This window comes from Pelophylax lessonae, assembly GCF_965119305.1.
Source record: "Pelophylax lessonae genome assembly, chromosome: 9".
Taxonomy (NCBI): domain Eukaryota; kingdom Metazoa; phylum Chordata; class Amphibia; order Anura; family Ranidae; genus Pelophylax; species Pelophylax lessonae.
Window position 1 is genome coordinate 255,570,527 of NC_138776.1, and position 17,130 is coordinate 255,587,656.

Below are 17,130 nucleotides of genomic sequence, written 5' to 3' on the forward strand. Positions count from 1 at the left end.
TAAACTTTTGGTGCTCCTTAGGTCCCGATGAAGGGGGGGGGGCAGTTGTTGTGGCCCCCCCGTGACATTTTGTCTCTTTTGTAAAGTCTTTCATTTAATCTTAATTTGGAATAACTATTAACCTGTTTTGTGGCACTTCAATCTCAGATCAATTCAGTTGCATCACACACCAAGAAAAGCGTGGAGATCTTTTGATGCTCCTTAAGTCCTGATGAAGGTGGACAGTTGTTGTGGCCCCCCGAGACATGTTGTCTGTTTTGTAAAGTCTTTCATTTCATCTTACTTTGGAATAACTGTTACCTGTGGTGTGGCACTTCAATCTCAGAACAATTCAGTTGCATCACACACCAAGTAAAACGTGCAGATCTTTTGGGGCTCCTTAAGTCCTGATGAAGGGGGAGAGTTGTTTTGGCCCTCGAAACATGTTGTCTCTTTCATATAGTCTTCCATTTGATATTACTCTGGAATAACTATTAACCCGTGGTGTGGCAGTTCGATTTCAGACCTACTCAGTTGTATCACCAATAAGGAAACCATTGAGGTCTTTTGGTGCTCCTTAAGCCCTGATAAAGGAGGACAGTTGTTGTGGTCCCCGAAACGTGTTGTCTCTTTCGTATAGTCTTCTATTTGACCTTACATTAGAATACCAATTAACCTGTGGTGTAGCACTGCATCCAGAGACCCTGTTCAAACATTACTATAACACTGTTGGACAATCCTAGGGTTCCATCATGACTTATCCATTCCTCTAACTTTTTGATGTGAGATAACCTTGTATGTTTTATCATCAGCAAACGGAGTGATCGAGTTGAACTTACAGGTCATCGTTGAATCCAGTTATGTTTTTGAGCGTGAGGTTGGAACTTGAGGCAGCCAGCAAAAAATGGGGACGTTATTAGGCACTGTAGCTGTTTTTTATACTTTTATTGTATTAGCTTGAAAATCAAATCCACACCTATAGGAAAAAATAAAACAGTTCTCTCAATCGGTGAGCAAACTCTTTGACGTATGGGCCCTTTGATGGACTCTTTGGTGTAGAATGAGGTAGCAGCTGCGGTTAAAACACTTCCCGCACTCTGGACAAGGAAAAGACTGCGCCCTGGTATGAGTCAGCTGGTGGTTGCTCAGCACTGACTTATGGCGGAAGGACTTCCCACACTCTGAACAGGAGTATGGCTTCTCCCCAGAATGGATCCTCTGGTGAACGATGAGGAGCGAGTTACGGGAGAAGCACCTTCCGCATTCCAAGCACTGAAAGGGCTTCTCGCCAGAATGGGTCCGTTTGTGCATGGACAGTGAATGCTTCTGAGTGAAGCGCTTCCCGCACTCTGCGCACAAGTATGGCCTCTCTCCCGTGTGAATGCGCTGGTGCTTTATCAGTGCGATCTTCCGATGGAAGCGCCTCCCGCATTCCGAGCACACAAAGGGCTTCTCATCCGTGTGACTCTGGTGGTGGATTATGAGGGTGGGCCTGCTGCCGAATCTCTTCCCACACACGGGGCATGGGTACGGCTTCTCTCCCGAGTGGGACCGCATGTGCTTCCCGAGCGATGACCGCTGGGAGAAACACTTTCCGCAGTCCTTACAGGCATATGGCTTCTCCCCGGTGTGACTACGTTGGTGTATTATGAGCAATTGCTTCAGAGGGAAGGACTTCTCGCACTCCGTGCAGCTGTAAGGCTTCGGCCTTGTGTGGACTCGTTGATGCTTCACCAGCTGCTCTTCCGTGCCGAAACACTTCCCGCACTCCTGGCAGGAGAGGGAATGAGGCCCTTGATACATCAACTGGTGTTTGAGGAAGTCGCAACTGCTGGTGAAGCTTTTCTTACACCCATCACAATTGTAGATCTTGGTCTGTGAGCTTTGTGAAGCCCCTGACTGGGTGCTTCCACCTGTTATATAGGAAGCTCCAATTTCTTCATGTATGCTCCAATCTTGAGGAAAGGTTGAGCCCATCTGTGAGGTTTGTCCCAAGGAATCTAATACATTGGTCAAAAATAATTCTTCTTTTATAGTAAAAGATGTATAGTCCTCCTCAAGATCATCTTTATCCATCTCCTCCTTAACAGAAGTAGACAGTGTACATCCCTGTTCATCACAGATGTCGACATTTTGAGGGTCGTCCTGCTCATTTTGTGCCAGTGGGGGCAATTTTCTACAGTTCCAAGAGCCTCTGTCCAAAAATTCCTTTTCTCTGGAGTTGGATTCCTCCTTAATTGTGGTGGCTGTGTCCTCAGTCTGTGTGCTGATACCTCCGTTCAAGATGGTTTCTTCCTCATCAGGATCCGATTCCTCCTTTATCAAACTGCAAATGTGTATCGCCTCGGCTCCCTCTGATAAATCTGTAAGATACAAAACTGCTTTGGTTACAGGTTCATACTTCCTTATAATACTGATACCTGCCTTATGTAGCAGAAGTCAATAAAAACCCAACTGGACTAGGTGTGTATTTTTGAAAATGTTTTTAAGAAAATGTATAAAAGGTAATGTAGCTCAGTAGCTCAAGCGGAATAACTTACTGTTGTCATCTGTCCCTTACTGTATCTAGTAGGAGGCTTCTAGGCTCTCCTGTCCACCCTGACATAGACCAAGACTGACCAGCCAGGAGACTCCTGGTCTCCACTGCCCACTATGATAAACCCAACTGGACTAGGTGTGTATTTTTGAAAATGTTTTTAAGAAAATGTATAAAAGGTAATGTAGCTCAGTAGCTCAAGCGGAATGACTTACTGTTGTTATCTGTCCCTTCCTGTATCTAGTAGGAGGCTTCTGGGCTCTCCTGTCCACCCTGACATAGACCAAGACTGACCGGCCAGGAGACTCCTGGTCTCCACTGCCCACTATGATATACATAATACTTTACAGGTCAGGAGACCCCTGGTCTTGAAAACCCACCATAACATTGACCATGATTGGGAGGCCAGGAGACTCCTGGTCTCTCCCACCAACCATGATATACAAAATGTTTTACAGGCCAGGAGACTCCTGGTCTCTCCCACCCACCATGATATACACAATGCTTTACAGATCAGGAGAATTTTGGTCTCACCAACCCACTATGACATAAACCATGACTTGCAGGCCAGAAGACTATTGGTCTCTCCCACCCACCATGATATACATAATGCTTTACAGGTCAGGAGACTCCTGGTCTCTCCCACAGACCATGATATACATAATGCTTTACAGGTCAGGAGACTCCTGGTCTCTCCAACCCACTAGGACATAAAACATGGCTGATAGGCCAGAAGACTCCTGGTCTGTCCAACCTACCACGATATACACTATTGCTTTACAGGCCAGAAGACTTCTGGTCTCTCCAACCCTCGAAGACATAGACCATGAATGACAGGCCAGGAAAGTCTTCTTCTCTCCACACAAATATGAAATATACCGTGGCTGACAGACCAGAAGACTCCTGTTCTCTCCCACCTACAAAGATATACACAATGCTTTACAGGTCAGGAGACTCCTGGTCTCCCGCCCACCCTGACATAGACCATAACTGACAGGCCAGGAGACTCCTGGTCTCCACCACCCACCATGATATACACAATGCTTTACCTTTACAGGCCAGGAGATTGCTGGTTTTGCCAACCCACTATGCCATACACCATGATTGGGAGGCCAGGAGACTCCTGGTCTATCCCACCCACTAAGATATACACAATGCTTTACAGGCCAGGAGACTCCTGGTCTCTCCAACCCACTAGGCCGTAAAACATAGCCGACAGGCCAGAAGACTCCTAGTCTCTCCCACCTTCCATGATATACACAATGCCTTACAGACCAGAAGTCTTCTGGTCTCTCCATCCCACCATGACATACACCATGAATGACAGGCCAGGGGAGTTCTGGTCTCTCTAACCCCAACCCAATATGACATAAACCGTGACTGACAGGCCAGAAGACTCCTGATCTCCACCACCCACCATGGTATACACCATGGGTGTCCAACCTTTTGGCTTCTCTGGGCCACATTGAGTGTAGAGAAATTTTCTTGGGCCGCATATAAAATATATACTACAGTTAAGGTATACAAGTAATAAAACGCAGCCGCGCCCTTCCCGCGACGCCCCCCCCCCCCTACTAATTTAACACAACTGGAGGATGATGAAATGAAATGGAATCAGTATACAGAGGTTTACTTCTTCTGAGAGATATTAAAGGAACACTCTAACCACCATGACCATGTCAGAAACACTGCACATGCTGAGATATATACAATTATGTGCTAGGGGATAGTTGCACCCCTAGCACATATGACTTAGGCAGCCAGAAAATGTCATGTCCTTCATACATATATGAACAAGGACATGATATATTATGACAAAACACAACTAGTTATTAAAAAACATATTGCAACAATTTACACACACTAATGCACATACCTTTTCTACTTATTTTGCAGACTGCTGGCGGGTACTGCTGGCGGGTACTGCTGGTCATGACATTGGATACTGCAGTAGAGAGCAGAGCCACTGCTTCCTGTATGGCTCCTGTCACAGGCGGAGTGCATTTCATATCACTCTGCCTGTGACAGAGCTGGAACTATACAGGAAGCAGCGGCTCTGTCACTGACTGCAGACATCCTAAGTCTCCCGCGGCAGACGGGAGATCGCACAGCACTTGCAGCCTTGTGCGTGCCCATCCAATGCAGCCTACACAGTGCTCATCCAATGCAGCTTCACTAGTGCGTGCCCATCCAATGCAGCCTACACAGTGCTCATCCAATGCAGCTTGACTAGTGCGTGCCCATCCAATGCAGCCTGATCAGTGCCCATCCAGTGCAGCCTCACCAGTGCATGCCCATCCAATGCAGCCTGATCATACCCATCCAATGCAGCTTCACCAGTGGGTGCCCATCCAATGCAGCCTCACCAGTGCCCATCGAATGCAGCCTCACCAGTGCATGCCCATCCAATGCAGCCTGATCATACCCATCCAATGCAGCTTCGCCAGTGCGTGCCCATCCAATGCAGCCTCACCAGTGCATGCCCATCCAATGCAGCCTCACCAGTGCCCATCGAATGCAGCCTCACCAGTGCATGCCCATCCAATGCAGCCTGATCATACCCATCCAATGCAGCTTCACCAGTGCGTGCCCATCCAATGCAGCCTGATCATACCCATCCAATGCAACTTCACCAGTGGGTGCCCATCCAATGCAGCCTCACCAGTGCCCATCCAATGCAGCCTGATCATACCCATCCAATGCAGCTTCACCAGTGGGTGCCCATCCAATGCAGCCTCACCAGTGCCCATCCAATGCAGCCTGATCATACCCATCCAATGCAGCTTCGCCAGTGCGTGCCCATCCAATGCAGCCTCACCAGTGCCCATCGAATGCAGCCTCACCAGTGCATGCCCATCCAATGCAGCCTGATCATACCCATCCAATGCAGCTTCACCAGTGCGTGCCCATCCAATGCAGCCTGATCATACCCATCCAATGCAGCTTCACCAGTGCGTGCCCATCCAATGCAGCCTCACCAGTGCCCATCCAATGCAGCCTCACCAGTGCATGCCCATCCAATGCAGCCTGATCATACCCATCCAATGCAGCTTCACCAGTGCGTGCCCATCCAATGCAGCCTCACCAGCGCATGCCCATCCAATGCAGCCTCACCAGCGCATGCCCATCCAATGCAGCCTGATCATACTCATCCAATGCAGCTTCACCAGTGCATGCCCATCCAATGCAGCCTCACCAGTGCCCATCGAATACAGCCTCACCAGTGCATGCCCATCCAATGCAGCCTCACTAGTGCATGCCCATCCAATGCAGCTTCACCAGTGCGTGCCCATCCAATGCAGCCTGATCAGTGCCCATCCAATGCAGCCTCACAAGTGCATGCCCATCCAATGCAGCCTAAACAGTGCCCATCCAATGCAGCCTCACAAGTGCATGCCCATCCAATGCAGCCTGATTAGTGCCCATCCAATGTAGCCTCACCAGTGCGTGCCCATCCAATGCAGTCTGCAATGAATAGAGAGGAGAGCCGCTGGATTAAACAGAGGAGGGATCTCCCACTTACCTGGCGACCGCTGTCATATGAAGTCCTGCCTCCTGGACCGGCTCCTATGATAGACGTCACCAATGTGCTGTCTATCATTGACAGACGCTCCGAGGCAGCCTCTGCCTACAGTTAGTTGGAAGCTGCTGTGGCCGTGCCCCCGACTCGCTTTCCTTCCTCCCCAGCAAAAATAAATAAATGTCAGGGGGCAGTGGGCCGCATTGCCTGTGGTTCCGGGCCGCAGGCTGGACATGCCTGGTATACACAATGCTTTACAGGTCAGGAGACTCCTGGTCTCTCCAACCCAATATGACATAAACCGCGATTTACAGGCCAAGAGACTCTGAGTCTCTACTGCCCACCATGACAAAACCATAATTGACAGGACTTCCTTGACTTCACTCCTCACCGGGTTGTGCAGAGATGTGAGCAGCAATTTACTTCAACAGTCAGGATGGGCATAAACCAGCCCACAATAGTGTCTATGGACAGTTACAATTCCCAGTGCATGATAAGAATTCTAGTTTGTTCAGGAGCTTTCTTGATACCTCCCGTGCTTTGTGTTTGCACAGATGATGTCACATCAAAAAATCAAAGACTCTGACAGTTGGTAATGAACATACAAGAAGTAATGAGCCCAACTGAAAACTATCCTGGGAAATCAGCTTTAAAAAAACTGCCAGACAATAACTGGAGTGTTACTGGCACCAGCAATGACAACTTTGAAGATGTAGAAGTGGGAAAGGTCGGTGAGGATCCAGGTGGACCTCGGAAGATGGTGCTAGAGATATGCTAACATACAAAAGACACTAAAGCCATCAACCCAAGTCATCCCACTAGCTTGCCCATTACTAGCTTAGACCATTACTAGCTTAGACCATTACTAGCTTAGACCATTACTAGCTTAGACCATTACTAGCTTAGACCATTACTAGCTTACCCATTACTAGCTTACCCATTACTAGCTTACCCATTACTAGCTTAGACCATTACTAGCTTACCCATTACTAGCTTACCCATTACTAGCTTAGACCATTACTAGCTTAGACCATTACTAGCTTAGACCATTACTAGCTTAGACCATTACTAGCTTAGACCATTACTAGCTTACCCATTACTAGCTTACCCATTACTAGCTTAGACCATTACTAGCTTACCCATTACTAGCTTAGACCATTACTAGCTTAGACCATTACTAGCTTACCCATTACTAGCTTAGACCATTACTAGCTTAGACCATTACTAGCTTGCCCATTACTAGCTTGCCCATTACTAGCTTGCCCATTACTAGCTTGCCCATTACTAGCTTAGACCATTACTAGCTTACCCATTACTAACTTACCCATTACTAGCTTAGACCATTACTAGCTTAGACCATTACTAGCTTACCCATTACTAGCTTAGACCATTACTAGCTTAGACCATTACTAGCTTACCCATTACTAGCTTAGACCATTACTAGCTTACCCATTACTAGCTTAGACCATTACTAGCTTACCCATTACTAGCTTAGACCATTACTAGCTTAGACCATTACTAGCTTAGACCATTACTAGCTTACCCATTACTAGCTTAGACCATTACTAGCTTACCCATTACTAGCTTAGACCATTACTAGCTTAGACCATTACTAGCTTAGACCATTACTAGCTTACCCATTACTAGCTTAGACCATTACTAGCTTAGACCATTACTAGCTTAGACCATTACTAGCTTAGACCATTACTAGCTTACCCATTACTAGCTTAGACCATTACTAGCTTAGACCATTACTAGCTTACCCATTACTAGCTTAGACCATTACTAGCTTGCCCATTACTAGCTTAGACCATTACTAGCTTAGACCATTACTAGCTTAGACCATTACTAGCTTACCCATTACTAGCTTAGACCATTACTAGCTTAGACCATTACTAGCTTACCCATTACTAGCTTAGACCATTACTAGCTTAGACCATTACTAGCTTAGACCATTACTAGCTTGCCCATTACTAGCTTGCCCATTACTAGCTTAGACCATTACTAGCTTACCCATTACTAGCTTACCCATTACTAACTTACCCATTACTAGCTTAGACCATTACTAGCTTAGACCATTACTAGCTTACCCATTACTAGCTTAGACCATTACTAGCTTAGACCATTACTAGCTTAGACCATTACTAGCTTACCCATTACTAGCTTAGACCATTACTAGCTTACCCATTACTAGCTTAGACCATTACTAGCTTAGACCATTACTAGCTTAGACCATTACTAGCTTAGACCATTACTAGCTTAGACCATTACTAGCTTAGACCATTACTAGCTTAGACCATTACTAGCTTAGACCATTACTAGCTTACCCATTACTAGCTTAGACCATTACTAGCTTAGACCATTACTAGCTTACCCATTACTAGCTTAGACCATTACTAGCTTGCCCATTACTAGCTTAGACCATTACTAGCTTAGACCATTACTAGCTTAGACCATTACTAGCTTACCCATTACTAGCTTAGACCATTACTAGCTTAGACCATTACTAGCTTACCCATTACTAGCTTAGACCATTACTAGCTTGCCCATTACTAGCTTGCCCATTACTAGCTTAGACCATTACTAGCTTACCCATTACTAGCTTAGACCATTACTAGCTTAGACCATTACTAGCTTAGACCATTACTAGCTTAGACCATTACTAGCTTACCCATTACTAGCTTAGACCATTACTAGCTTAGACCATTACTAGCTTAGACCATTACTAGCTTAGACCATTACTAGCTTAGACCATTACTAGCTTGCCCATTACTAGCTTAGACCATTACTAGCTTACCCATTACTAGCTTAGACCATTACTAGCTTACCCATTACTAGCTTACCCATTACTAGCTTAGACCATTACTAGCTTAGACCATTACTAGCTTAGACCATTACTAGCTTAGACCATTACTAGCTTAGACCATTACTAGCTTGCCCATTACTAGCTTAGACCATTACTAGCTTGCCCATTACTAGCTTAGACCATTACTAACTTACCCATTACTAGCTTAGACCATTACTAGCTTAGACCATTACTAGCTTACCCATTACTAGCTTAGACCATTACTAGCTTAGACCATTACTAGCTTAGACCATTACTAGCTTACCCATTACTAGCTTAGACCATTACTAGCTTACCCATTACTAGCTTAGACCATTACTAGCTTAGACCATTACTAGCTTAGACCATTACTAGCTTAGACCATTACTAGCTTACCCATTACTAGCTTACCCATTACTAGCTTAGACCATTACTAGCTTAGACCATTACTAGCTTACCCATTACTAGCTTACCCATTACTAGCTTACCCATTACTAGCTTAGACCATTACTAGCTTGCCCATTACTAGCTTAGACCATTACTAGCTTAGACCATTACTAGCTTAGACCATTACTAGCTTACCCATTACTAGCTTAGACCATTACTAGCTTAGACCATTACTAGCTTAGACCATTACTAGCTTGCCCATTACTAGCTTGCCCATTACTAGCTTAGACCATTACTAGCTTACCCATTACTAGCTTAGACCATTACTAGCTTAGACCATTACTAGCTTACCCATTACTAGCTTAGACCATTACTAGCTTACCCATTACTAGCTTAGACCATTACTAGCTTAGACCATTACTAGCTTAGACCATTACTAGCTTACCCATTACTAGCTTAGACCATTACTAGCTTAGACCATTACTAGCTTAGACCATTACTAGCTTAGACCATTACTAGCTTAGACCATTACTAGCTTAGACCATTACTAGCTTACCCATTACTAGCTTAGACCATTACTAGCTTAGACCATTACTAGCTTAGACCATTACTAGCTTGCCCATTACTAGCTTGCCCATTACTAGCTTAGACCATTACTAGCTTACCCATTACTAGCTTAGACCATTACTAGCTTACCCATTACTAGCTTAGACCATTACTAGCTTACCCATTACTAGCTTAGACCATTACTAGCTTAGACCATTACTAGCTTAGACCATTACTAGCTTACCCATTACTAGCTTAGACCATTACTAGCTTAGACCATTACTAGCTTAGACCATTACTAGCTTAGACCATTACTAGCTTACCCATTACTAGCTTAGACCATTACTAGCTTACCCATTACTAGCTTAGACCATTACTAGCTTAGACCATTACTAGCTTAGACCATTACTAGCTTAGACCATTACTAGCTTAGACCATTACTAGCTTAGACCATTACTAGCTTAGACCATTACTAGCTTACCCATTACTAGCTTAGACCATTACTAGCTTAGACCATTACTAGCTTAGACCATTACTAGCTTAGACCATTACTAGCTTAGACCATTACTAGCTTAGACCATTACTAGCTTGCCCATTACTAGCTTACCCATTACTAGCTTACCCATTACTAGCTTAGACCATTACTAGCTTACCCATTACTAGCTTACCCATTACTAGCTTAGACCATTACTAGCTTAGACCATTACTAGCTTAGACCATTACTAGCTTAGACCATTACTAGCTTGCCCATTACTAGCTTAGACCATTACTAGCTTACCCCATTACTAGAGCTTAGAATGTTAAAAAAATAAACAAACCTGGAGAGGCAGGGTTGTTGATGTCCATCACAACGTTCTTCTGGAAAGATGGACAATCTTCTAAAAATGCCTAGAGAGAGAGAAATGAGGAGACCGTGACCTCCTGACACACACAATGATACAGTCACCATCCAGACACATCCCTTGTCTGTTACTGGATAATGTCCCAGAATTCCCGGCACCGCTCACCTCTCCTGTTAGCAGATCAATGATCTTCCGGGTGACTTCTAGGATCTTCTTGTCATTGTTCCTCTCAGGTGTTGAGGAGGAAGGTGGAGGCTTCATGGTGGGACTTTTGCACTTTTTCCCCAACATAGGCGGATACATTCCTTGTAAGAGATCCTCAATAGACACCATCTTCACCACCGCACATTTCTACATAGGAGAAAATAAAGAAGAACGATAAGGGTAATGTCATGACACCTTCCGGAATCCTCCACTCTACGGGTGAGCTTGGGTTTGGTCCAGCCTAAAAGGCAGCTATTAGTGCCGAGCCAATCAGTTGTGGGTAGGGGATTCCCTGCCCTGTAGTTGTGTGTACACAAAGGGTCACATGACCATATTAGGTAAAGGACATTGTCCTCGTATGTCAATGATGTCACGAACATCCCTGCCCCCTTGTGAAGTGGGAAATCCTCCTCACCTCTCCGGTCAGGTCTGTGATTTATTAATAGAGATAAGAGTGATGTCATGTGACCTCCCAGAATCCTCCTCACCTCCGGTGTAACGTTAAAAAACCATACCCCGTGAAGAAACCATACCCCTCGTCACTTCCGGTCTGAAACAGCAGAGCAGCGCAGCAGAGCGCATGCTCAGAGCCCCGGAGACGTGATTGAACAAGAAAGAGCGCATGCTCGGAGGGTATGATATGTTAACGGCACGAATACTTGCGGCGGTAACATTAAAAGAGTTCTGCTGCAACATCAATCATCTCCTCTCCTCTCCCTGTCACTTCCCTGATCTCCCCTAATAAATATGAAAGCGGCGGCGGGTGTACCTGTGCTCCGTGATCCGCTTTTATATTTATTAACGGAGATCAGGGAAGTGACAGGGGAAGGAGCGGAGATGAGCCATGATGCAGAGGAGCTGTTATAATGTAACCGCCGCAAGTTAAAGTACTGTGAGAAATCCATACCCTCCGGAAGTGACGACGGTATGGTTTTCTCACGGAACACCGGTTAGATCTGTGTTTTATTAATAGACATAAGAGTGATGTCATGTGACCTCCCAGAACCCTCCTCACCTCTCCGGTCAGGTCTGTGTTTTATTAATAGAGATAAGAGTAATGTCATGTGACCTCCCAGAATCCTCCTCACCTCTCCCGTCAGGTCTGTGTTTTATTAATAGACATAAGAGTGATGTCATGTGACCTCCCAGAATCCACCTCACCTCTCCGGTCAGCTCTGTGTTTTATTAATAGAGATAAGAGTGATGTCATGTGACCTCCCAGAATCCTCCTCACCTCTCCAGTCAGGTCTGTGTTTTATTAATAGAGATAAGAGTGATGTCATGTGACCTCCCAGAATCCTCCTCACCTCTCCAGTCACCAGGCGGATGATCTCCAGGGTGAGGTCCAGTATCTCGGCCGTGTGGCTGCGCTCCGTCTCCATCCTTAGCCGATCGGTCAGCGCGTGTCGCTCTCTGTACGCTCACAGGTTTAGATCAGGGAGAGTTTTTTAGCAAAGTACTAATATAACAATGGCCAAATCCCAAATTTCACAAATGTGCCATTCTGATATAAAGTGTGCCTCAGCACAATAATCCCAAATACAGACCTTCACCATCGACTCCTAAATTCATTCCACCTACTTCCTGCTTTGCTTGGACACTTCCTGTTCTTTTCTACTCTGTTGCACTCCACTTCCGGGTTGTGCGTTCCAACCCCTACAGTCTCATTAGGCATTTTTTTCCTGACTTCCGGGTTGTGCGTTCCACCAGTCTTTGTTGTTGCTCAGCGCTGCCATCTTGCGGTGGGTGTGGGTGATTGCAGTGGGAGGGCTCTGTACACCGGATCAGGCAGAAGTAGAAGCTTGTCGCCTGCACAGCGGCCAGTCTGTGAACCTGAGAGCGGAGATGACGGTTACCTAGCAACCAGCTGGTCTGCAGAGGCTCCTCCCCCCCTCTGCCTGACACCCAGGACTCCCAGATGGAGTGTAAGTAGTCAGTGGGTGAGCAGAGGTGGAGATTGGAGGTGGAAATGAGGAGTAGAGGGGAAGGAGAGACTCTGATTGGTGGGAGAGGAATATAATCTCACCGGGGTGGAGTGCTCCTTTAAGACTTTCCTTAAAGGGACACACCCCTTGTCTTTGGGGTTTTTTTTCGATCGTTCTGCCAATCAGGAACATCAAATATGTGGATAAATATCCGCTTATCCAACGGGAAGAAAAGACGATTGACACAAGACAATTATCTCCTTTATATGGGAATGCAGCTAATATAAGTACAGAGGAACCGGTATCTCATATTCTAGGATGTCCTATGTATCCTTACTATGGGAACGCAGCTAATATAAATACAGAGCAGATTCTCCCTCTTACCTTAAGACTTAATTGTCTCATGCCTATCTTATTCCTTCTTTGGAAATACAGCTAATATAAATACAGAGCAGCTGGGCCCTCTTAGCCTAAGACCGGATCCCAGGGAACCCTAAAATGGAAGTCTGGGCTTCATTGACCTGTGATGGAATTCAGGTGTAGGGCTGAATCCCATGATGCGTTGCAGGGGCCTCTCAGAGAATGACCGAGGCTCCCGCTGGGAGGCGGGCATGACCTCTGACTTTGGTCAAACTTGGTATTTGTTTACCAGGGTGCACATAGGAGGACTACAGTATCTAGAAGGGGTTCAATGACTGGCCTTTAGGGTTCCCCATTGACCTTGCTCTGGTCCATAAGTGTGTAAGATGGCGGGCATGACCTCTGACTTTGGTCAAAGTTGGGTATTTGTTCCCCAGGGTTCCCAGGTTCACAGAGGAGGAATATCCAAAAGGAGGACCAATAACTGGTCTTTGGGGTTCAACATTGGCCTTGTGCTGGTCCATCAGTGTTTAAGGAGATAGGCATGACCTCTAACTTTGGTCAAAGTTGGGTATTTGCTCCCCGGGGTTCCGTGGTTCACAGAAAGCTATCCAGCCAACGACTGGGCTTTGGGGTTTTCCCATTGACCTTGTACTGGTCTATCAGTGTGTAAGGGGATGAACATGACCTCTGACTTTGGTCAAAGTTGGTATTTGCTCCCCGGGGTTCCCGGGTTCACAAAGGAGGACTATCCAAAAGATGGACCAATACCTGGTCTTTGGGGTTCACCATTGGCCTTGTGCTGGTCCATTAGTGTGTAAGAGGATGAGCATAACCTATGACTTTGGTCAAAGTTGGTATTTGTTCATTGGGGTTTCTGGGTTCACAGAGGACTATAAGGAACAGGAGCCAATGACTGACCTTTGGGGTTCTCCATTGATCTTGCGGTGGTCCATCAGTGTTTAAGGAGACGTGCATGACCTCTAACTTTGGTCAAAGTTGGGTATTTGCTCCCCGGGGGTTCCGTGGTTCACAGAAAGCTATCCAGCCAACGACTGGGCTTTGGGGTTTTCCCATTGACCTTGTACCGGTCTATCAGTGTGTAAGGGGATGAACATGACCTATGACTTTGGTTAAAGTTGGTATTTGTTCACTGTGGTTTCTAGCTTCACAGAGGACTATTCAGAACAGAAGTCCAATGAGTGGCATTTGGGGCTCTCCGTTGACCTTGTGCTGGTCCACCAGTGATTAAGGAGAGGGGTATGACCTTTGACTTTGGCCAAAGTTGGCATTTGTTGTTTACTGGGGTTCCCTGGTTTACAAAGGGGGACTATACCCCAATGACTGGCCTTTGGGGTTTCCCATTGAGCTTGTGCTCGTCCATCAGTGTGTATGGAGGTTGGCATGACCTCTGACTTTGGATAAAGTTGACATTTGTTCACCGGGGTTCCTGGGTTCACAAAGGTGAATTATACAGAAGAGGGCCAATGACTGGCCTTTGGAAATCTTCATTAAGCTGGTTCATCAGAGTGTAAGGAAGCAGACGTGACCTCTGACTTTGGTCAAACTTGGGATTTGTTTACCGGGGTGCGTAGAGGAGGACTACAGTATCTAAAAGGGGGTCAATGACTGGCTATTGGGGTTCTCTATTGACCTTGCGCAGGTCCATAAGTGTGTAAGGAAGCAGGCATGACCTCTGACTGTGGCCAAACTTGGTATTTGTTCACCGGGGTGCACAGAGGAGGACTACATTATCTAAAAGGGGGTCAATGACTGGCCTTTGGGGTTCTCTATTGACCTTGCGCTGGTCCATAAGTGTGTAAGATGGCGGGCATGACCTCTGACGTTGGTTAAAGTTGAAATTTGTTCACCGGGTTCCCAGGTTTACAGAAGAGCACTGTCCAACCATTGACTGGCCTTTGGGGTTCTCCATTGACCTTGCACTGGTCCATAAGTGTATAAGATGGCGGGCATGACCTGAGACCTCTGACTTTAGTCAAAGTTGAAATTTGTTCACCGGGTTCCCAGGTTTAGAGAAGAGCACTGCCCAACCATTGACTGGCCTTTGGGGTTCTCTGTTGACCTTGCTCTGGTCCATAAGTGTGTAAGATGGCGGGCATGACCTCTGACTTTAGCCAAACTTTGTATTTCTTCACCGGGGTGCCCAGAGGAGGACTACAGTATCTAGAAGGGGGTCAATGACTGGCCTTTGGGGGTTCTCTATTGACATTGCGCTGGTCCATAACTGTGTAAGGAAGAAGGCATGACCTCTGACTTTGGTCAAACTTGGTATTTGTTCACCGGGTGCCCAGAGGTGGACTACAGTATCTAAAAGGGGGTCAATGACTGGCCTTTGGGGTTCTCCATTGAACTTGGGCTGGTCCATAAGTGTGTAAGATGGCGGGCATGACCTCTGACTTTGGTCAAACTTGGTATTTGTTCACCGGGGTGCGCAGAGGAGGACTACAGTAGCTAAAAGGGGGTCAATGACTGGCCTTTGGGGTTCTCCATTGACCTTGCTCTGGTCCATAAGTGTGTAAGATGGCGGGCATGACCTCTGACTTTGGTCAAACTTGGTATTTCTTCACCGGGGTGCACATAGGAGGACTACAGTATCTAGAAGGGGTTCAATGACTGGCCTTTATGGTTCTCCATTGACCTTGCGCTGGTCCATAAGTGTGTAAGATGGCGGGCATGACCTCTGACTTTGGTTAAAGTTGGAATCTGTTCACCGGGTTCCCAGGTTTACAGAAGAGCACTGTCCAACCATTGACTGGCCTTTGGGGTTCTCCATTGACCTTGCACTGGTCCATAAGTGTGTAAGAAAGCAGACATGATCTCTGACTTTGGTCAAACTTGGTATTTGTTCACCGGGGTGCCCAGAGGAGGACTACAGTATCTAAAAGGGGGTCAATGACTGGTCTTTGGGGTTCTCTATTAAACTTGGGCTGGTCTATAAGTGTGTAAGATGGCGGCATGACCTCTGCTTTGGTTAACGTTGGCATTTGTTCACCGGGTTCCCAGGTTTACAGAAGAGCACTGCCCAACCATTGACTGGCCTTTGGGGTTCTCCATTGACCTTGTGCTGGTCGATCAGCGTGTAAGGAGGGAGGAGGGTGCGCAGTGAGGACTTTCTTTCTAAGTATTGGACTTTGACAGAAGACTTTTTACTTTGTAGATTAACCTTACACACAGTTCGAAGCCCAACCCTCATCCGCCAGGGGAGCAGGAGACATAAAGGTCATCGTACTGACCAAACCAAGATGGAGGAGAGGAGGAGTCACCTAAATGGGAAGATATTAGATATCACACTGGAGATCATCTGTCTGGTGACCGGAGAGGTGAGGAGGATTCTGGGAGGGTCACATGACACCATTTCCATCTTATCAGAATCCCTAAAATTGACCTATGTGACCCCTTGCGTGTCATTTTCTATAGAATTGTTCAGTTGTGAAGACATCTGGGGAGGTTGTAGCACCTTGTGGGATTGGGAATTGTACCAGAGCTCCTCCATCGCACTTAGTGGTATATGGGAAAGACCATGACAAGAAGATTCTAGAACTGACCAACAAGATCATTGCGCTTCTGACCAGAGAGGTGAGTAGTGACGGGAATTTTGGAACAGTATTCTTGTGTCTACCAAAAAAACTACACATTGTCACTGTTTTTCTTTCAGGACTACTTGAAGGAACCTAAGGATCCTCATAAAGACAACAAGATGGACAATCTTCAACCCCACACATCATCGGGTAAGGTCAGGGCTCACTCTTTCTTTTTCTCTCCCTTTTCTTTCATTTATCTCCTCCATCCCTCCTCCTTCTCTTACTTTTTCCCTTTCTACATTTCCTCCATCTTATCCCTCCATTCGGCCCTCCATTCTTCTTTCCTCACTCCCTCCTACCCCCATCCTGTCCTCCATCCCCTTTTCCCTCAACCCCTCCTTTTCTTTTTCCTTCTCTTCCTTCCTCGCTCTCTCTCTCTTTCCTAATCTTTCGTTTCCTTCCTCC

At 46.2% G+C, this 17,130-nt stretch overlaps 2 protein-coding genes across 2 annotated transcripts in view; one reads left to right on the top strand and one right to left on the bottom strand.

Moving 5' to 3' along the window:
* The window catches only part of LOC309564386 (uncharacterized protein), a 114,899-nt gene that overhangs the window by 93,443 nt on the left and 4,326 nt on the right, over positions 1 to 17,130 (top strand). The window contains exons 13-15 of the mRNA XM_082269013.1: positions 16,239 to 16,464; positions 16,562 to 16,720; positions 16,800 to 16,872. Coding sequence (XP_082125139.1) covers positions 16,239 to 16,464; positions 16,562 to 16,720; positions 16,800 to 16,872 — 458 coding nt within the window. The remainder of the gene's footprint in view (positions 1 to 16,238; positions 16,465 to 16,561; positions 16,721 to 16,799; positions 16,873 to 17,130) is intronic.
* LOC309562686 (uncharacterized protein) lies at positions 928 to 12,291 on the bottom strand. Its single transcript, XM_082266968.1, has 4 exons — positions 12,146 to 12,291; positions 10,800 to 10,985; positions 10,611 to 10,680; positions 928 to 2,342 (listed from the first exon to the last, which is right to left on the bottom strand). Exons 1-4 carry the CDS (start codon positions 12,218 to 12,220, stop codon positions 982 to 984), a joined length of 1,692 nt encoding a protein of 563 aa, XP_082123094.1. The 5' UTR covers positions 12,221 to 12,291; the 3' UTR covers positions 928 to 981.